This window comes from Zalophus californianus, chromosome 8 (genome assembly GCF_009762305.2).
Source record: "Zalophus californianus isolate mZalCal1 chromosome 8, mZalCal1.pri.v2, whole genome shotgun sequence".
In the NCBI taxonomy this organism is placed as follows: domain Eukaryota; kingdom Metazoa; phylum Chordata; class Mammalia; order Carnivora; family Otariidae; genus Zalophus; species Zalophus californianus.
The window spans coordinates 116,449,944-116,469,531 of NC_045602.1; the positions used below are offsets into that span (position 1 = coordinate 116,449,944).

Here is a 19,588-nt window from a genome sequence, read left to right on the forward strand (position 1 = left end):
CCTGCTTGTCCCTGGGTCTTGTTTATAGCGTTCTCTCTGCCAGGAATGCCACCCCCACCCCTCCCTCTCCTACCTTCCGAGTCCAATCTCCTGACTAACTTCTTATCTTTCAAGAGCCGACTTAAACTTCACCTTTATGAAGCTTTCCCTGGACATCTTCAAGTTTAAATCACTCCTCCCTTTTCAGAATCCTCACTTGACCCTTACAGACATCTTTTAAAGCACCTGGAACATTAATCTCACTTATTTTGTTTCTCTCTCCAAATCCCCCACATATCGAGAGTTCCAAAAGGCAGGACTGTGTAGGAGTTCTCTGTAGATCCCAGGGTCCAGCACAGGGACTGACACAAAGCCTTTGCTCAGTGTTCGCTGAAGCAATGGATTGACTGACACCTGAGTGGGTGCCCTGGACACCTCCCCACCCCCCTCTCCACAGGGAATGACCTCTTCCTGGTGGCTGTGCACGAGCTGGGCCATGCGCTGGGACTGGAGCACTCCAACGACCCCAGCGCCATCATGGCGCCCTTCTACCAGTACATGGAGACACACAACTTCAAACTGCCTCAGGATGATCTCCAGGGCATCCAGAAGATCTACGGTGTGTGGCAGGGGAGAGGGGGCCTCTGCTCTGTCTTTGGGGCTGGACTGTGACTACCTGCCTGAGGGGTTGGGGGGGGCACTGACATCCATCACCATAGCCACTGTCCGACCTTTAGAGACTTCTGAGGTCTTTGCCTGACCCACTGGGAAACTGTGGGGGAGGGTCTGAGCTGCCAAAAGTGAGCGGAATCCCACCCACTCCCTCTTCTCTACCTCCTCCCCCTTCATACACCTCCCCCTCGCCTCCTGTGGTGTACTTTCAAGGGGACCCCACCTCTAGTCAAGAGATTCTTAAACCAGAAAAAATGAGAAGCTGGACTGATATTTTGATAAGATAGGAAAGGCCTCCCTCCCAGTTCCCTGTTCACACTGGTATGTGAAGGCCTTGTTCTTATCAAGTCAGTTGAGATGAGAAGACCAGTTACTGGAGCAAATGCATGTCAGTATAGCACAGGCTGCCTCAGCCCCCAGGTTATGAAGCACAGGAGGAGGGCTCCCTCTGGAGGTCCTGAGGACCTCACAGAACAGATGGCCCCATGGAGGACGGGCAGGATCTCCCTCAGCGAAGCAGGGGAAGACAGGACAGGGGAGGTCGGGACTGGAGATATTTTGAAAGTAGAATGGACAGGATTTGCTGATAGATCAAACATGGCAGTGAGGGTCAAGGACAACACCAAGATTTCTGGCTTTTCGAATTGTGGGGCAATAGGATTTACCAGTCTGGTGCTCAGAGATCTGGGCTGGGATATTGATTTGGAATCTTTGGTGTCCAGTTTATAACCACTAGCCACGTGTGACTATTGAAGTTTAAATTTATATTAATTAGAATTAAATAAAATTAAAATTTTAGTTCCTCTGTCCCACTAACAACTAGTCACTCATTTCAAGTGCTCAACAGCCACATACAGCTGGAGGCTACTGTATTGGACAGTGCAGATATAGAATATTTCTGCCATCATAGAACATCCTATTGGACAGCCCCAACACAGAAGGTCTTTAAAGCCATGAACCTGGATGAGATCACTTAGGGTGGTGATTTTTAACTAGGGGACTCTTTGGAATTACCTTGGAATTTTAATAAAAGGTGCTCACATTCTCAGAGATTGGGTTCAAATTGGTCTGGGGTGCTTTCTGAGCATCAAGAGTTTTAAAAGCTCTCCCAGTGATCCTAATATGCTGTCCAAGTGAGAAAACTGACCTGGGGACAAAAATAGAGAGAAGAGGACCCAGGAGCACTACAACCTTTAGAGTAGGGTGGGTGCAGAGAGGCTGCCAGCAAAGGAGGTAGAGAAGGAACAGCCCGTGAAGTAGACAGAAAACCAAGTCACTACAGGCTCCTGGAAAAGTGCTTCTCTGATCTTGCTACTCAAAGTGTGGGCCTCAGACCAGCAACCCTGGCATCACCCGAGAACCTGAAGAAATGCAGAATGGCAAGCCCCACCCCAGACCCTCTGAGTCATAATCCGCCTTTTATCAAGATCTCTGAATAATTCAGATGCACATCCAAGTTTGAGTCCGTAACCCTTGGATTTGGCAACATGGAGGTCACTGGAGATCTTGACAGACAGGGCAGACGCGGTCTTGGAGCAGGATGAAGAAGGAAGGGGAGAGCGAGTGAGGCCGGCATGTGTGGAGGGGGCAGAGGACGATGGTATGGGACACTGAGCCTAAGGAAGGACATGCTCTCTCTTAGAAGAGAAGATACCAGATTTGCGGGTGGAAGGATAAGAGTCCCATTTAATGGCTCTTCTCATCCATTTTCTTAAAGACGGGGGGAGAGCAAAAAATGGAAGAAGAAACAGGGGGCTGGAGGGTGGCAGACCCCAGAGCTGCCTGGGTGGTGATGAGGCACGGGCCCTGGGAGGCCCTGTCTAAATGCAGCCCCTCTCTCCAGGACCTCCAGCCGAGCCCCTGGAGCCCACGAGACCACTCCCCACACTCCCCATCCGCAGGATCCACTCACCGAGTGAGAGGAAGCATGAGCGTCAGCCCAGGCCCCCCAGGCCGCCCCTAGGGGACCGGCCATCCACACCGGGTGCCAAACCCAACATCTGTGATGGCAACTTCAACACGGTGGCGCTCTTCCGAGGCGAGATGTTTGTGTTTAAGGTAGGGCCAGTCCACTGGCAACACCCAGATGGTCCCCGGCACTCATTCCCCCTCTGTGGAGCAGGAGAAGGCTGCTGCCCTGGGATTAGGCCCGCTTTGGGCCTGGACACCAGCTGGCCCGGGGGCCAGGACATGGGGTCCCTTTCTGGTGCTGCCGGGTGATTTGACTTGTTTCCAAGAGGGAGGCCAGGGGACTGGTGATCCTACACCTTCCCAGGGGTTTAATGCTGGGGGAAAGTGCTGGAGACCTGCTTCTGGTTAGTGACTTCGAGCAAGTCACCTCCCTTCTCTGGACCTCAGTTTCTCTGTCTGAAAGCTGGGAGTCATCCCCCTAATGAAGGGTGTATGAAGATCAAATGAGTGCATGGCCGTGAAGATAGCAGCTTGGAGTAGGGGTTGGCACGGTGGTGGCTGAGTTCGTCTCCAGATCACACCAGGGTTGAGAGGCCGGTACCAAGGGTGTCTGATAGAAAGCTGGCCAGGCTACATCTTGTCATTTGTCCTGTTCCTGTTGCTTTAGCCATGGGCTGACCTGGTGGCAGCCTGTTTGGTGGATGTGCTACAAACTCTGAGACAGTGTTTGGAATGCAGGATTTCGATTAGGAAGTACCTCTGGGATCAACATGTGTGGGAAGGAGGGAAGGAAGCAAGACTGGCAGGAGAAAAGCAGCGACTAGGCCCATTGCAGAGTTGGCCACCCCTACAGGGAGTTCTGGAGCTAGAATGGCCCATCAGGGTCATCCCACATTGGGACCCAAAGGGCTGGGGCTCGGTCCCCCCTGCTTCATTCAGTCATTGGATGAGAAGGGGTATGACCTTGAGGAGCTCTCGGAAGCTGAGGCCATCCCCAGGGAGGCTAACAGTTGAAAACAGCCTGCTGACCACACCCCGGGCCACCAGGGCAACAAGCCATCCACTGAAGGGCATCTGGCCAACGTGTCTCCGTCACACTGGGTGGTTGTAGGGGGCTGCCCCACTCCTCTCAGGGAGTTCTCCCGGCAAGCTCTGAGTACTGAGCAAGAATCAGGCGCCATGGGTCAAGGCCAATCCTGCCTCTCACAGAGTAGCTCCAGGAAAGTCATTTGGCCTTCCTTAAGACTTGGTATATCTCAAATCTACTTAACAGACTTGTGAAAGTCAAACTCAGGTTTAAAAAACTCAATGTGAAAGTACTTTGTAAAACACCTTAAAAATTTTTTTTCTAGTTTTTGTGCCATCTTTTGCACATCACATTCATTCTTCTGCACTCTAACCCCCCCCACAGCAACTAGTCAAGTCTGTGTTTTATCATCCCCATTTACACATGAGAAAACTGAGGACCTGGTAGGTTGTAGGCCTTGCCCAGACTGCCTACCGGCTACAGGCCCTGCACAGGCACAAGACACTAGTTTGAAGAGGGCTTTGATTAGACTCTTGGCCTACTGAGCTGCCATTTATTCAACATCAACTATGTGCTCCCTGCTGTTCTAGGCACTTTGCCCATAATCTCCCATCCAATCCCATTACCCCCATTTGTAGGTGAGGCACTTGCACTGTGCTCACGGTCATGCCACTCTGAATGCAGGAATCTGAATTCGCACCCAGGTCTTGAGGGATTCCCACAGCTTGCTTCCCAGGGTCTTTGCCCTGCTGGGTGGAGCCAGCCAGTGAGGGGGACACTCTGCCCAGGCTCAGTGGCCAGCTTGAGGAGCCCCCGGGGATGTCAGTGACTCTCTGCTGCCCTCATGTGGCCACTCCAGGCCTGGGCATCACCCCTTCCAGCTCCTCCGCACCTCATCCCTGCACCAGGCCTGCTGCTGTCAGTCTCATGGCCCCTTGGACAGCAAGAGCCATCAGGAGGCTTATTATGAAGAGAATTCATGGGCATCCTGTCTTCCTCACAGGGTACTGGAAGCTAGAAGCAGTAGATGGACAGACATCACGGAGGGTTGCAAGGCCGGGCCCAGGGGAAGCTTTTGGGTTATTGGGGCTTGAGCCCCAGGGGTGAGATCACTAGGTTGAGGCAGGGCCTGCCATGCCTTTTTCTCCCCGCCCCTCCTTGACCCCCAGGATCGCTGGTTCTGGCGCCTGCGCAATAACCGGGTGCAAGAGGGCTACCCGATGCAGATCGAGCAGTTCTGGAAGGGCCTGCCCGCCCGCATAGATGCAGCCTACGAAAGGGCCGATGGAAGATTTGTCTTCTTCAAAGGTAATACAGCCTGTGCTGAGAGACCTGGGACAGTTCCCTGACCTTCTTGGGACCCCCTTTCCCCTGTACACTGTACACTGGAAGAGGTGGGGTGAGAAGCAGATGCCCTCCAAGGGCCCCTCTGGCCCTAACAGAGACACTGTCTTCTGACAAGACAGATCCCTGCAGGTGGGCAAAGTACAGTCTGGGGGAATCAAGTCACGAAGTGATTGCTGAGGGTCTGTGTGTGCCCAGGTTGGCAGGAGAATAAGGTTCAGCCACAATGGATGGTCCAGGTACCTGAGGACCATGCAGTGCTCCATGGGAGGCCAGCCCAGCAGGTCTGTAGGAGTTGGTGGGGAGGTCACACAGGCTGGAGAGGTCAGGGAAGGGGGCAGGGGGGAGCTAGCATGTGTGGTATGCCTCCCCCCCCGCCCCAGTGCTAGGTTCTTTCACTTCCATTATCCTGAGGTGGGCCCAGCCCAGAAGGGTAAGATACAGTTAGTGAGAAGTGAGGAAAGCAGTCCAAGGGGAAGGGACAGCTCGGGTACACTGGAAGAGCTTAGAAGACTCACTGACCGGCCATGGAGGCCCACGTCGGAGAGCAGTGAACAGTGGCCTGGAGAGGAGAGTGGAGGAGCGTCCTGTGGAGCCTTGGTTGCCAGGCTAGAATGTGGTCTTGACCCGCTAGGGCAATGCTGGGAGTTCACTGGACGCTTATGAGCAGCAGAGAGCCAGAGGGCAGGTGGCAGTCCTATTGGACTGGCAGAGGTGGGGAGGCTATTTGTGAGTCAGTTGCCGGAGGCGGGGGTGGGGGGTGAGCGAATCAGTGAGGCCCCCACCGGGGAGGGCCAGTGAGGCCAGAGGGGGACAGCTAAAAGATGCAAAAGGCTTCATAAGAGGCTGAACCCAGAGAGGAGGAAGAAAGGGAGAGTCAAAGTGACGCTAGGGCTTCTAGTTGGGGAAGTGGGAGGCAGAAAGGTGACGGGGAGGGAGCCCCCTAAGGCGGTGATGAGGAACTCTGGGAAGCAGATGTGGAAATGCCCAGAGGCCGGGATCAGGGTTCCTGGGTCTGGGGCTCAGGTCCCATGGTAGTGGCTGTGAGCCCGCAGAGTTGGGTGTCACTGGTGGAAGGTGGAGGAGTCCTAATAGTGTGAAGCCACAGGAGTGACTGAGGACACCCCAGAGGAGAGGAGCAACAGCGTGGTGAGGCACGGAGGCTGGGCAGCATGGGGCCAGCTGCCCAGGATCTATAGTGACTGGCTTCTGGCCCCCATGCTCTGCCAGGGCCAAGGGGCCTCAGTCTCCCACAGAAGCCCTCAAGCAGGCCTCGGTTGTTTCCCCCTGACACTGTGGCTCTATGAATGACTTCAGTCCTAGAAGATGGGACCCGTGGCACTAGCCACCACCTCTGGCACCGTGTGACTGGGGAAGGCTGATCCTGGGCTTCTCTTGGCTACAGGTGACAAGTACTGGGTGTTTAAGGAGGTGACGGTGGAGCCTGGGTACCCCCACAGCCTAGGGGAGCTGGGGAGCTGTCTGCCCCGAGAAGGCATTGATACGGCTCTGCGCTGGGAACCCGTGGGCAAGACCTACTTTTTCAAAGGTGAACGGTACTGGCGCTACAGTGAGGAGCGGCGGGCCACGGACCCTGGCTACCCCAAGCCCATCACTGTGTGGAAGGGCATCCCACAGGCTCCCCAGGGGGCCTTCATCAGCAAGGAAGGATGTACGTAAGAGCCTGGCTGTGTAGGGGGTGGCTGATTTTATGTGGGTCTCAACAGGGCCCATGGGCATACTCTCAGGGTACCCAGATTTGAGAAAAGTGCCTGATGGTAAGGACAACGGCCTCATATCTACCCAGGTTCACACAGTCGATTCATTCTCTTCCCAGCTACCAAGCCACACTTCTCATCTGCAGGGATGACTCACATTTGAGAGATGTTTCCACAGACTGACTTCATCCCTTCGGACAGCATTTCTCAAATAGTGGTCCTCAGATGTACTCTAGGGGTTCCTTATCAAACCTGAAAAGCAATGATGGATATGGGTGCTTTCAAAAGTGCTTGTGTATAAGGCTTGAGGGCAGACAGATGGAAAGAGAAGCCTTTTTTATTTATGAGACATTTCCAAAGCTCCTCCTGGAGGCCAAGTGGGGAGCTTCCCACCAGACTAGGATCTTCTCAAGAGGAGGGGCTGGGTGTTGCCAGGTGCGGAGTGGGAGTCCATGAATGTTTGCTAAATACATTTCCCCTGATCTGGTCACAAGCACAGACTCTGGAGCCTGGCTGGCTTCATGGCCCACCTCCACCACCTACTAGGAGTTTGGGCAAACCACCTCAGTTTTCCCAGCATCCTCATCTATCAAATGGGGATAATAATGGTACCTACCTCATTGGCATTTGTTAAGAATTAAATGAGATAAATTAAGTAGAGCACTTAGACAAACACCTAGTACATGGTCCCTGCCACATGTGTTCTAGGGGCTATCGTCATTGCCATTATCAACATCTTGTTGGTGTGTTTTGTTATGTAGAATGACAGGAGTCATTGGGTCACTCCACAATAATTACTAGCCAGCCTTTGTGGGAGAGCTGGGGAAGGAGCAGAGAACAAGCCTTGCATTGCATCCCTGGCTCCCAGTCTAGAGGCAGAAAACAGCTAAGGTGGCAGCAAATGCTCTAAAGGAAGGGAATGTAGTGGGAGAGCTGGGGGTGGGGAGTGGAGGAGGGCGCATCAGAGAGCATCTTCGTGAAGGGCTCTCCATGTCACTGGTATGAAATCCAAAAGTCTCAGGGGCAGAGCCGCTACTTGGTAGCTTTCCTGTGTACCTGATGCTTTACACATGTGGTCTCGCTTTCTGGAGCCTCAGAGACAGGTGACATCAAGGACTTTGGCCAATGAAAGTCCCAGGGTGGGGGGCTGGTCAATAGGAGGGTCTGAGGGAGCTGCTTTGCTGTCTCTACCGTGAAGGCTGTTGCCGGGAGCCCGGGAGTCCGCTGTGGCTGCCCAGCCCCTCCACCTCCTTTCTTTCCAGGCCCTTCCCCAGCAGGGTCCCAGAGACCCTGCATCTGTGTTGTCATGTGTGACAAGTTGAAGAAAATCCATGATAGCTGTGACAAGCTGATGTCCGCTGTCAACAAAAGGAGAAATCTTGCTCCCTGCCTCCCTTGCCTCAAGCAGGAGCTTGACTGAGGCTCTAGAGCTATGAAGGCGGTGCTGTCCAAGCCAGAGTAGGGGAGGTGATCGCACCCATGGTGGGGGGATGGCAAAGGCAAGTGTGATGGAGCTGTGACCCCAAGCTAAGGCAGGGAGGCACAAATTGGGACTTGTCTACTTCAAGCCCCTCAGTAGCTTCCCAGCACCTTTGAGCTGACAGGCTAGGCTGCTCCAGGTCCTGGGAGCACCTCTCTGCAACTGTGCAGACCATATTCCGTGACCCTGCCACACTGTGCGCAGTGTGCCAAGCACTGCCCTCCCCCCACCTCAAAGCCTTCCAACGCACCGTTCCCACCCCCTCATATGCCCACCCCTCCTTCAGAGCTCCTCTTGGACTCCAGGGTGGGAGAGGTGCCCTTCCTCCATGCTGCCCTCTCACAAGGGGTCAGAGCAGGTGTCTGGGAGTGGTGATGCTGGGCCATGTTTCTGCAGATTATACCTACTTCTACAAGGGCCGGGACTACTGGAAGTTTGACAACCAGAAACTAAGTGTAGAGCCAGGCTACCCACGCAACATCCTGCGTGATTGGATGGGCTGCAACCAGAAGGACGTGGAGCGGCGGAAAGAGCGGCGGCTGCCCCAGGACGATGTGGACATCATGGTGACTATCAACGATGTGCCAGGCTCTGTGAACGCCGTGGCTGTGGTCATCCCCTGCATCCTGTCCCTCTGCATCCTGGTGCTGGTCTACACCATCTTCCAGTTCAAGAACAAGGCAGGCCCTCAGCCTGTCACCTACTATAAGCGGCCAGTCCAGGAGTGGGTGTGAACAGCCCAGAGCCCTTTCCGTCCACTCGGTCTGGCCAGCCAGGCCCTTCCTCATCAGGGTCTGAGGGGCCGCTCTGGCCACTGCCTACTGGGGCCAGTAGGGCCCTAGGCCGGTGGTCATGCAGCTGAAGTGGTAGGTACATTGGCCTAGGCTGAGCATGGGGCAGGGAGTGATGGTGGCTGTGCCCCAGGGTGGGTGTCTGGCACCCCAGCTGCCAGCCTTCTGTCCTGGGTAAACTGCTCCCTACCCAAGGGAATAGGTCAGGCCCCATCAGGAGGCAGGGACCATGCCAGGAGGAGGTCCTGTGGTCACTGAATCCTGTGGTATCAATGAGGCACCACAGCTCCGTTCCTGGCTGGACCCAGCACCTTCTGTGGAAGCCAGCACTAGCACTCTCAGCCCCATCTGGGAGATGCCACCAATCCTGGTCCCCCTTTGCCAACACCTGCTGGTCAGATGTCCCCCTGCCCCTACCCCCACTCCACTGTCCTCCAAGGCTACAAGACCCCTGCTGCCAACATGGTAGGCAACAAGCCTGGGTTTCCCCTGCTGGCATGCAGCAGATCCCTCAGGAAACCTGCTCCACACATCAGGGTCTCCTCTGAGACCTAGGATTTAGGGTCACATGTTGCAGGCAGTGCTGTGGCCCAGCTGGGTCTGACAAGGACCCAGCTGTCACATCGTGAATATTTAAATGTCCTGTCACTACTGTTTTAAAAGTCCCATTCTGCAAAGGCTGCTTGAGGCGTTAGGTGAATTAGAGGTGACTATCTTGGTGGTGAGGCCAGCGTGGCCGGCCCTTCCCCAGGAGATAAGGACCAAGGTGCTGCTAAGACCACTCTAGCGCCCAGACACCCCAGGAGCTGGATTCTGCTCATGATGCTAAAGGGCTGGGGCAGGAGCTGACCCTATTTCTGGAGGCTGATCTGAGTTATGACCATCCTCCACTCCCCTGCCCCTCTTCCCCACTCCCCCAGTCCCCGGCCCTGTTGCTTATGCTCTGGGGCTCAGCCTGATGTTAGGTGCGTTAGGTGCAGCAGAAATGGCTCCAGGCCAACATTCTCATGGCTTTGGGGTAATGGGCCCAGGGCAGCCTTCTGAAGTGTTCAGAGCCCACACCCCCAGCTACCCTGAGGCCAACTCAATCTCTTAGCCTGGAAGCAGTGTTTATAACAAGCTTGGCCCTTGCTAACCCAGCTCACTGGGCGCATCATCCTGCACTGCTCTTTGGAAAAGGGAACCTCCAACTGGTAGTGGTCCCAATGCTAGGGGCCCATTGGCTATCCCCCTTCACTGTCTCTGGCAGGAATTCCTAGGGCTCAGCTTGCCTCTCTTCAACTTGGTAGAGGCAGCCCCCTTTGTTGCTGAAGAGCCCTAGGCAAGACCAGTGGGTTCAGTGGTGCCCACTGGCTCTCTGCCAAAGCCAAAAGGAGGTATCAGTCCTCAGGGTGCTGGCAGAGCCTCAGATGCCATCCTGGCCCTCTGAGCCTGCATGGGCCTTGCCCCTACCCTGTGGCCTCTAGGCTTTGGGTTGGCCTAACCTGTAGCAGACAGGGACTACTGTTGCCCTGGGAACTGACTTGAGCAAAATCTCTCTTGTCCCAGAGGCACCTATGTGGGTCCACTGTGTTCCCTGTCATCATCCTTCTGTTTTTTCTCATTTTGGCCAAGGGCGGGCTCCCTGGGGCGGGTGGGGAACAACTGCAGAGATATTAGTGATTCATAGGTTTGTATAGTGTTTTATACTTTGCAAAGCACTTTATTAGCTCATACCTGTCCACTCACATGAAACTCGTGTAGGCCCTGGGAAGCCTAGGGTACCTTTCACCGTGCCCTCCAATGAAGCACAGAGAGGTTGTTTCTTGCCCAGGCCATCGGGTGGGCTGGCTGGGCCTTGGGTCCCCACCTATGGACACCTCTAGGGTCCAAGATGAGATCAGAAGGGTCTCTTTTATCCATCTCTTCCTGGCCTCCCTTCTCCCCTTCTAGGTCCCTCTCCACTCCTCAGGTTGGTGCTCTCACTTCTTGAAAGCTCTAGGCTCCCCAGGCTCCCTACTGGCTCCTGGGACTACGGAGGCCAGCTGAGAAAGAGCAAGAGATGGAGGCCAGCACAGGCTGCAGATGTGAGGGATACAGGGCCAGGCCCGGAGAGGGCTCAGCCTGGAGGCTTCCAATCTCGGATTCTCCTGTCTGGTGGTCATCTGTTTGTCCATCACCCTAGGACAGGGCGGGCAGACAGAGGGGCACAGCACTGGGGACCCCAGAGCCCAGCTTCCCTCGGCCTGGGGAACATCACAGCATTTCAGTGTCGGTCACATTTTAAACTGATCAGCCTTTGTATAATGTTTTTTAAATCATTTCTAAATAAAACAAAAATACAGAGTGTGTTGTTTCCCTGGGATATGGGAACAAGAATCAGGTTCTGGGAGTGGCCTTCAGAAGCTTCTGGGAGAAGGGGAACAAGGGGCTTTGGGGTGTCTGGGAACTGTCCCATGCATCTCATCTCCCAGCCCAGCAATCACGTCTCCTCTCTCCAAAAGGCTGGCCCTGGAGGCCCAGTGTTACTGGGGTTCCTGGAACACAGCCTGCTTACTGAGATCCAGGATGACAGAGCAACCACTCTTAGGAGGAGTATGGGGAGGGTTACCATGGCTAGGTCTTCTCTGAAGCCAAGACACATGGCGCCATAACCAAAGACTAAAGCAAAAGCCCGGTTCTCAGCAATAAGGGACAGACGAGAGGAGGTCAGGTCAGCAGTCTTGGGGTCTTACCAGGAGTCCTGGCCTGGTTTTGGAACCCAGGGCCGGGGAGGGCTGCCCCAGAACCCAGACCGCTTAAGAAGCTACGGGGTGGGGGTGAGCACGAAGGTTTGAGCTGGTTTGGGTGCAGGCTGAGAGGCGAACAAGGAGCAGCTAAGAGGCGAGCCGGTGCCCCATTCATGGTCCTCCGTGACCTCCCCGACTCTCCGAGCGTCTCCTGGGCACCGGGGATGGAAAGAGACCACAAGAGACGAACCAGGTGAGGCGGACAGAACGACAGTTGGCGGCGAGCAGTAACTGCGGAGGGCGGCTTGTCAGTACCAGGAGGTGCAGGCGATGAGGAAGCGAACATCGTCCAGCGGCCCCCAGGGACCAGGTTCAGGCTGGGGCCGCTCAGGGGCCTCGGGCGCCCCGGGCTGGGGTTGGGGTTGGGGTTGGGGTTGGGGTTGGGGCTGGGGCTGCACCTGCTCCGGGGCGCCCTGACCGCCGCTCAGCCGAGCGCCCATGGTCTGCAAAGAGAGGCCGTCAGGTGTGGGCCAGCCGCAAGCCACCCAGGCTCCCCGCCCCGCTCCAGCCCGGCCCTCACCTCGCGCCGCCCGAGCCGCGGGTCTCCAGAATCCCAGCGCCGGCGTCTGCGCTCCGCTGGTCAGCGTAACGACGCCGGGAGGGGCTGGCGTCGTGACCTCACCGCGCGCCTGCCCCCCCCCCGGCCCCGCCTCCCGGCCGCCGCGGCGCAGCTTCAGACCCCGGGGGCGGGCCCGACAGACCCGACCCCACCCACCAGCCACCGGCCAATGCCGCTCCAACGTCCCGGGCCCCGCCCCGCACACAACCCGGGAACACAAACGACTCCGCTGGATGCTTCCCACACCGACTGAAGCTACTAAGGGAAGTTGTTTTGAGGATGTCCAGGGCACCTGGCAGCCAGGCCAGCGACCTCCGTCCACCTCGGTCCAAGGAGACAAGACCGCCGTGTAGCCAGGTGCCTCAGACCCCTTATAGGTCTTCATACCGGCCCAGCGGAGAGCTGGAACAGATTCTTATCCCTTTAAGCCCGTAAGTATGAGGCTTAAGTTGTGTGGAAAATGCGAGAGCTACAGTAGAGCTTCTTCCTCTTGCCCTGGGAGGAAGCCACCCATCCTGATCATGGGGGTTGGAGGGTGGGAGATTGTGAAACTGACCTGTGTGTGTGCATCCTACCCACTTTCCCCCAGAACAATGCTAGGGAAGGAGGGTTGCAGGCAGAGGCCCCCAAACAACACATTCAAGAATAACCAGAGGCAGCTGCCCTTTATTGGGGGGGGGGGGGTGGTACAGCAAACAGAGCAGTCAGTCAGGAGCCCTTAAGGCCTGACAGCACAACATGGCAGATTTTTGCAGTAACTGTAGATTCAGGAGATGGGCACAGGTGAAACGCTGGGCATCCAGCCACTCAGTCCCAGTGAGCTCTCTGCCAACTCCCTGCCAGCATCCAAAACAGACTGGGTGGGGCATGGAGGGAGCCAAAGTCCAGAGCCAGGAGCCCACAGAACAGCATGGAAGGAGACTCAGGTGAGGCTAGGGAGAGAAGAAGAAACACTGTCAGTACGTGCTTCTCAGAGCACACCTCACCCTTTATTCTTAAGATGTCTGCCTCCACCCTTACCCCTTTGTTCCAGCTCAGCCCTAAAGAGCCACACTCAGAGCCCCCCACCCCCAGATTACACTGCTTCCTTGAGTCACAATCCAGTCTAGGACTCTCAGTGCTTAAAAACTAAAAGTAACTCCTTCGCCACTCAACTCAAAATTTATTCAAACTTATCCATCATAAACCAGAACCTCAGAAGTCAAGTCCAACAAACATCAGAGAAGGGAGTAAGGGGATTCAAGAGAAGGAACATGCCCAGACCACAAATCCCCCAGTGGCAGGAATAGGGCCAGAACATTCTTCCTGGAGGTAATAATTATGTGTACAATTGTAAAACTAGAAAACCTATTTCTAATCACCTACCTGACCCTGTCATCATGAGCTCTGACGGGCACCTCGAATCAACGGGTTCAAAACCAAAGGAGGCCAATGAGTTTTGGATCTTCCTTTCTAATACCCACTTCTTTACCTTACCTAACTGCATGAGCTTGGACCACCAGAGGCTGACCCGTGCTGGGGACTGTGGACAATTCTGCCTGACTTTAAGAGCAGCTTCTAAAGTTTCACCATTAAATACAACATTTGCTGTAGTTTTTTAGTAGGTACCAATTATCAGGTTGCAGAAATTTCTTTCTGTTCTTAGGCTGCTAAGAGGTTTTAAATTTTGTTCTTTAATTAAATGATTGTGTACATACTGTCTTCTTTGTAAGATTCTATGTTCCACAAGGGCAGGGAGGGTGTATTTTACTCATCACCATCATGACTGGCATAGTAGATGTTCAAAAAAAAAGTTACTGAACAAATGACAAAACCACTGGTACCACTTTCCCATTCAGACCCTTTCAGTTGCTCTCCCAGTGCTGATTCCCCATCAGCATCACCCAGAGAAACTTATTAAAATAAACCACACATGGTTGGGTCTCACTCCAGACCGAGGCAATCAGTAAGTGAGGGGTGATGCCAGGAATCTACATTAACAAGCAGCTCAACAGAGACTAAAGGTCAAAATCATAGGCCTACAGTCAAAACTTCTTGATGTGGGCATTTAGGGTCTTTGACACTCCGGCAATGTAACCTTTCCCCTTCACACTCGCCATACTTTCCCATCTCGGGGTCTGTCTGAAGTGCTCCACCCCCCCACCCCCCCTCCATCTCTGCGTATTCAAATACCTACTCATTCCCCCAGGGTCCAGACTAAATGATGTGTCCTCCACAAAACCTTTCTGGATACCAGAGTGTCTCACTGGAGCTTCCTGAGACACTTAGGGAACAGGGCTCAATGCACATCAGGTGAACGAATGAATGAAGAAGGGAGAATGAAGGGTAATTTTGCCTGTTGTAAGCAGGGACTCTGTTACTGAGTGCTTGCTCTACTATGGGGTTCGTATCCTCATAAAGACTCCTGTGATACTTGGGAGGTGGCATGCCTTGAGAAGAACCCTCCATGGGAAGGGTGAATATCCACACCTGCTGCTCTTCCAGAGCCTCACACCCCAGACTCTCCAGGGTTAGGGCCCAAGAACCCACTTTTCTCTTAAACCCATAAAAATCCAGATGACTGTGATTCTGATGCAACCCCGCCCCCAACAAGCCCCTTAGGGTCTCCTCAGTTCCTAAGAGCAGCTTCCCCTCCTTCCCTCTGTAAAGAGCTTTTTGTCTCAGGCTCTGGGCTGCTGGCTGGGACATGGACACACAAGCAGCCACAGACAACAAAACAACATGGTGAGAAAATAAGATGGCCCAGAGGGAAGCTTTGCTGAGCTGAGCCTTCAGAGATGGCGATAAGCAGATACTCAGGCAGTGCTTGCCTGCTGTGCCCTGTGACCCCTCAGCAGCGCTGCAGGTGTGCCCTCCCACACGAGGAGAACCTACCGGTATGAAGGCAGTGTGGCTCCCATTCTAGGTGGCTTCTCCTTCCCCTACCCTCCAAAGGCAGAAGAGAGGCCCACGCACCTGTCGATGAGGGAATCCCGCATGCTGGTAGCAATGGTGCTCGGCTGGGCTTCGTTCAGCTTGAAGACACTCTCCACCACTGACAGCTCTGTGCTGGTTGTGTCCAGGCCACAGAAGGCACACCAGTCGTTCACCACCATCCCCGCGGCAATCACCTCGCTGCCTCGGTTCACAGTGCCTGCCTGCCAAGGGATGGCTCAGTGTGGATCATGGCACCAAAAGCCAAAGTCTTGCCGCTCCCTGATAAGGACGTTCCCCAAACCCTGCTGCTCCCTGCCCTGCAAACCCAACTGCAAACTGTGATGGGTAATAACTCCGATCCCTAACACTGGGCAAAGGATCTGCCTCAGCAGGAGGCAGAGGTCTGAGAAAGGAACGCTTACCACAAGGGGGACCTGAAGAAGAGAGGACAGCTCATCTTGGTCTTCGATTGAAGTCTTGGGATGTACCAGGCCTCCCTGATTGCTGAAGACAGAGTAGCTTCCTACTAGCACCTGGTCAGCCACTGTCTGTCTGAAGACTTCCACCTTGAGCACATCAGCCAGAATTTCTTCTGTTTCCTGTTAGCCAAAGGCACGGTACTCAGCCCAGAACTTGCAGGTCAAGAAACCCAGGGCCCTCCATGCCCAGAACCACCCAGGGTTTGGCTCCCTAGGCCCCTCATTCCTCTGCTATGTAGCTGCGTATGGAAGCTTCGCACAGAAAAATGAGGGAGTATAGCTTGGAGCAGGGTCTAGACCCGCTACGGAGCCCCTAATATCTGTGCATGCCCTGAGCAGACAGACTGGTCTCCACATCACTCTCTTCCCTCTTCCCACACTTAAGAGTTCAACTGTCCATTATCCCTCCTGGCGTTGGTTGCAGGACAGGATGGGTCCGTCTCCCTGATTCTGAAGGATTAATACCCTCCTCAGCTTCTTTCTGGCACTGACCACACCATAGAAGGCCTCTATTACCACTATCCAATGAATGCCTGACATGAGAGAGCCCACGTATAAAGAGAAACCACAAGAGACACCCCTAAGTCCTGCCTGATAGGCAAGAACAGTGACTAACCACTGACTAGGCTGGTCCTGTGACTCCTGGGCCAAATTGGGCTACTTTACCCTGTCCAGGTCTGGGTGGACCAAAGCCACATAGTCGTTGCATGTGGTGACATTGCCCAGGGCTGAGAGCCGCTCCTCCACCCGCCGGATCTGTACTGAGTCTGGGAGGCAGTTGCGAATGTGCTGCAGTTCCTGGTCAGTGGTGTTGTTGGGCACCAGGAGACCGTGTCTGTTGCCTAGAGAGACCCAAATTAGGAGGTGGGGCAGGAATGGACCACGAATATACAAGATGCCTGCGAAGCTCAGGGGGCTGAAGACACAATCCAGCCCAGTTAGCTTTCCCAGGAAAGGTTTAGGCCCAAACCCAGCCCACCAACCTACTGATCCATGCAACACCCAGGGGGACCAGGAGTCCCACTGGGTAGGCCAGAGACAGCCCAGGAATCTATCCCAACACACCCCATCCACTCTGCCATCATCAACCCTGGGGGACCAGGACTAGCAAGAGGAACTTGTGTTGCCCCACATCTGGCTCCTCGCTCGGCAGGGAGCCTGCTTCTCCCTCTCCCTCTACTTGCTGCTCCTCCTGCTTGTGCTCTCTCTCTGTGTGTCAAATAAATAAATAAAAATTCTTAAAAAAAAAAAAAAAAGAACTAACCGAAAACTACCCAAATGCCTACTGTGAACACAATGGTTGAATATACTGTGGTATATACTTACACAAAATGCAGTAAGAATGAACAAACTACAATTATATTGTGACAACAATAACTAAACCTCCGCCTACCACTGCAAGAACACAACTCTGAACTTCTGAACTCTGAGTTACCCACATTATTAAAAAAAACACCCAGCATCAAGTCCAAAGGTCATGAGTAGGGATGAGAGTGTCTGGCCCGAATAAGAAAATACTCAGAGGCCAAGGTCATCAGGCTTATGATAAAAAAATAAAAGAACAAACTCCTATATGGCCTCAATGAACAGAACTAGCAAGAAGGGGTGACAGTAAAGAAATAAGGGGTGACAGTGAGACAGATCCAGCTCAAAGAAAAGACCAATGGCCAGACTCAACAGTGATGGGAAGTAGGGGCGTAGGATGGGGATGCCACTCAGAGACATGGTAAAGGGGATTTACGATTTAAATGGACAACTGAATAGGATGACCCAGAATCTTAGCTTGTCATTTTGTAGTGGTGGAACTGGATCCTCAGAAAGAGGAAGCAACATGCCCAGAGTCAGGAGCAAGGGAGAGATGACATTTCAATGTTCCCTCACACTAGGTGTAGAACCTGGTGAGTCACTTGGGTTCTTTGGATCTTAGCTTCATCATTAGTCAGATTAAGCAATAATGCCCCTACCCGCCAGTATCTGGGTGAAGAAGGAAAGAAATCAAGTGTAAGAGTGAAAGCACTAAGTGTTGTTATTCTACGATCCCGAAGCCTTCGCCAGTGTCAGATCTGCCGACACTTTAACTGGGTCCGGCCCAGGCTTGAGAGATTCTCTAGTCTCTGGAGATAGTGGATGAAAGCCTGGAAATGCCAGGGTCAGTCGGGGTTCCCTCCAAGGCTACAATTAAAGGTTCTGGGCGGCTCCACTCCTTCGCTCCGCCTCTTCCAGCCGGCTTACCCACACACATGCGTCCGATGATGCGGCAGCCGGCGATGGACGCGTGCACCACCGGGATGGTATCGGCGAGCTCACCCTCGAACACACTGTAGGAACATGGATTCAGTGGTTACGGGGCTGAGGGGCGTGAGCCCTCACTCTGCCAGAGCCCCCGACTCCCAGTACCCTCCCCGCCATCCAGCCACCCCACTGTCCGCGTGCCCCGGGGCTCCCGCCGCACCTGTAGAAGTTCTCTGACCCTCCGATGGCCACTAGGCAGTAGGTGTTGGTGAGTTTGGCAAAGCAGCCGATCTCACAGTTGTTCTCGAAAGACGCTCGGACCGCCATGAGGCCTAAGGGCTGCGGGACCGGTAGTTCAGGGCCCGAGGATCCTCTACCGGCCCTGGGTCCGGGTTCGCCGGCCTCGGCCCCTCTGGCCCCGCTGCGACCACGCCCCTCTCGGCCCCTCAAATCTCGGGTCCCGCCCACTGGGCCTCTCTAGACTCTCTAGCCCCGAATCCTCTGGCTCCTACCACTAACGATGAGGGAAGCCCGGACCTGTCCCTTCCGGTATCCCTCCACACAGGATCACCAATCGACCGCAACCTTCGCACGCGGCAAAGGCTTCTACTCGGCCCTAAGTAGGTTTCCGTTTCCGCCTCCGCCCAGGGAGACTTCCGGGAGCGCTAGGCGCAAACAGCCACGCAGGCGGCCACCGTAGCTCCACCCCCTGGCGGACTCCGTGGTTGCAAGTGGTCCGGTCCGGACCCCACCTGGCCCCGCCCCAAGCATGCTCTCATTCATCCATCCATTCATCCATCCATCCATCCATCCGTCCATCCATCCATTCATTCAGGAGCTTTTTAGGGGATACAATTGACCGAGACCTGGGCTGGTTGGATGCGAGGCATAAGAGAGGAGGAGCCAGGGATGTCTCGCAGAGAAACGAAGAATTGATGATGGAGGTATTTACTGAAGTAAAGCCTAAGGAGGAAGAGCAGGAGTGAGGAAGGTGACAGGCCGAGCGTGAGGTGCGAGACAGACGTCCAGGCCAGATCTGGAGCCCAGGGGAGAGTGAGGACTGAGATTTGGGGCTGAAGCCTGGGGTGGATGAGGTCACCCATGGAGGCGTCCAATGGGGAGAAATGAGACGAGGACAAAGGCTGGAGAAGGAGGCGTGGCCAGAGAGGTAGAAGAAACCAGGCTGAAGAAGGTATTGGAGAGAGGGGAGGGTGGATGAAACCGCGTCTTAGGGAGGGTCCAGATGGGCAACGGTGTGGGTCCTGACTGGCTGCCACTGTGTGCCCCTTACATGTGCTTGATCACTCAGTCAGCAGCCACTTTCTGCCCCCGAGATAAATGGTGGCAGTCAAGGGACCTGATCTCATGGATGAGAGGAACTTGATCTACATTTTGTAGAATCCACAAAAGCCCCAGGGCCTCTAAGAATGTCACAATGAGGGTAAAGGGGGCCTGGAGCCCCTGTCCTACCCCCACCCCCGGCCCGGCCCCAGCCCTTCTGCTGCCATCCACTCTCCCTCAGGGAGCCCTCCATAATTGGACTGAATGGTGCCCTTTCCCAGCCCTCAACGTGCATTTCCATAACCCCGCCTTTCTCAGAATACACCAGGCTGCTACTGAGTCATAGCATGTCTGCCTTTATTGATTTGTATCGTGACAACTCTCTCAGGCAGGTGGTGAGGTCCGGAAAAGGTCGTAGAACCTGTCAAAGC

At 54.5% G+C, this 19,588-nt stretch overlaps 3 protein-coding genes across 4 annotated transcripts in view; 1 reads left to right on the forward strand and 2 right to left on the reverse strand.

The window, feature by feature from the left end:
* MMP24 (matrix metallopeptidase 24) overlaps positions 1 to 11,248 on the forward strand; it is a 55,822-nt gene extending 44,574 nt beyond the window's left edge. The window contains exons 6-10 of the mRNA XM_027623882.2: positions 437 to 598; positions 2,495 to 2,709; positions 4,759 to 4,897; positions 6,339 to 6,605; positions 8,528 to 11,248. Coding sequence (XP_027479683.1) covers positions 437 to 598; positions 2,495 to 2,709; positions 4,759 to 4,897; positions 6,339 to 6,605; positions 8,528 to 8,865 — 1,121 coding nt within the window. The 3' untranslated portion in view covers positions 8,866 to 11,248. The remainder of the gene's footprint in view (positions 1 to 436; positions 599 to 2,494; positions 2,710 to 4,758; positions 4,898 to 6,338; positions 6,606 to 8,527) is intronic.
* Positions 11,249 to 11,770: 522 nt separating this feature from the next.
* Positions 11,771 to 12,318, reverse strand: MMP24OS (MMP24 opposite strand). Its single transcript, XM_027623579.1, has 2 exons — positions 12,211 to 12,318; positions 11,771 to 12,133 (listed from the first exon to the last, which is right to left on the reverse strand). Exon 2 carries the CDS (start codon positions 12,128 to 12,130, stop codon positions 11,939 to 11,941), a length of 192 nt encoding a protein of 63 aa, XP_027479380.1. The 5' UTR covers positions 12,131 to 12,133; positions 12,211 to 12,318; the 3' UTR covers positions 11,771 to 11,938.
* Positions 12,319 to 12,887: 569 nt separating this feature from the next.
* EIF6 (eukaryotic translation initiation factor 6) lies at positions 12,888 to 18,903 on the reverse strand. Of its 2 annotated transcripts, XM_027623261.2 has the most exons (6): positions 18,097 to 18,526; positions 17,877 to 17,962; positions 16,311 to 16,486; positions 15,588 to 15,764; positions 15,205 to 15,386; positions 12,888 to 13,181 (listed from the first exon to the last, which is right to left on the reverse strand). In XM_027623261.2, exons 1-6 carry the CDS (start codon positions 18,201 to 18,203, stop codon positions 13,172 to 13,174), a joined length of 738 nt encoding a protein of 245 aa, XP_027479062.1. In that variant the 5' UTR covers positions 18,204 to 18,526; the 3' UTR covers positions 12,888 to 13,171. The 2 variants fall into 2 exon arrangements, with proteins under 2 accessions (XP_027479062.1, XP_027479061.1); XM_027623260.2 differs by lacking the exon at positions 12,888 to 13,181 and having other exon boundaries at positions 15,156 to 15,386; positions 18,097 to 18,903.
* Between the last annotated feature and the right edge of the window lie 685 nt (positions 18,904 to 19,588).

Bases quoted from the DNA above. Each gene is read 5' to 3' on its own strand.
- MMP24OS (XM_027623579.1), bottom strand. From the start codon at position 12,130: ATGGGCGCTCGGCTGAGCGGCGGTCAGGGCGCCCCGGAGCAGGTGCAG.
- EIF6 (XM_027623260.2), bottom strand. From the start codon at position 18,203: ATGGCGGTCCGAGCGTCTTTCGAGAACAACTGTGAGATCGGCTGCTTT. The intron at 16,487-17,876 runs GTAAGCCGGCTG...GGGTCTCTCTAG, and splicing joins CATCGGACGCATGTGTGTGG to GCAACAGACACGGTCTCCTG. The intron at 15,387-15,587 runs GTAAGCGTTCCT...ATCCCTTGGCAG, and splicing joins TTCTTCAGGTCCCCCTTGTG to GCAGGCACTGTGAACCGAGG.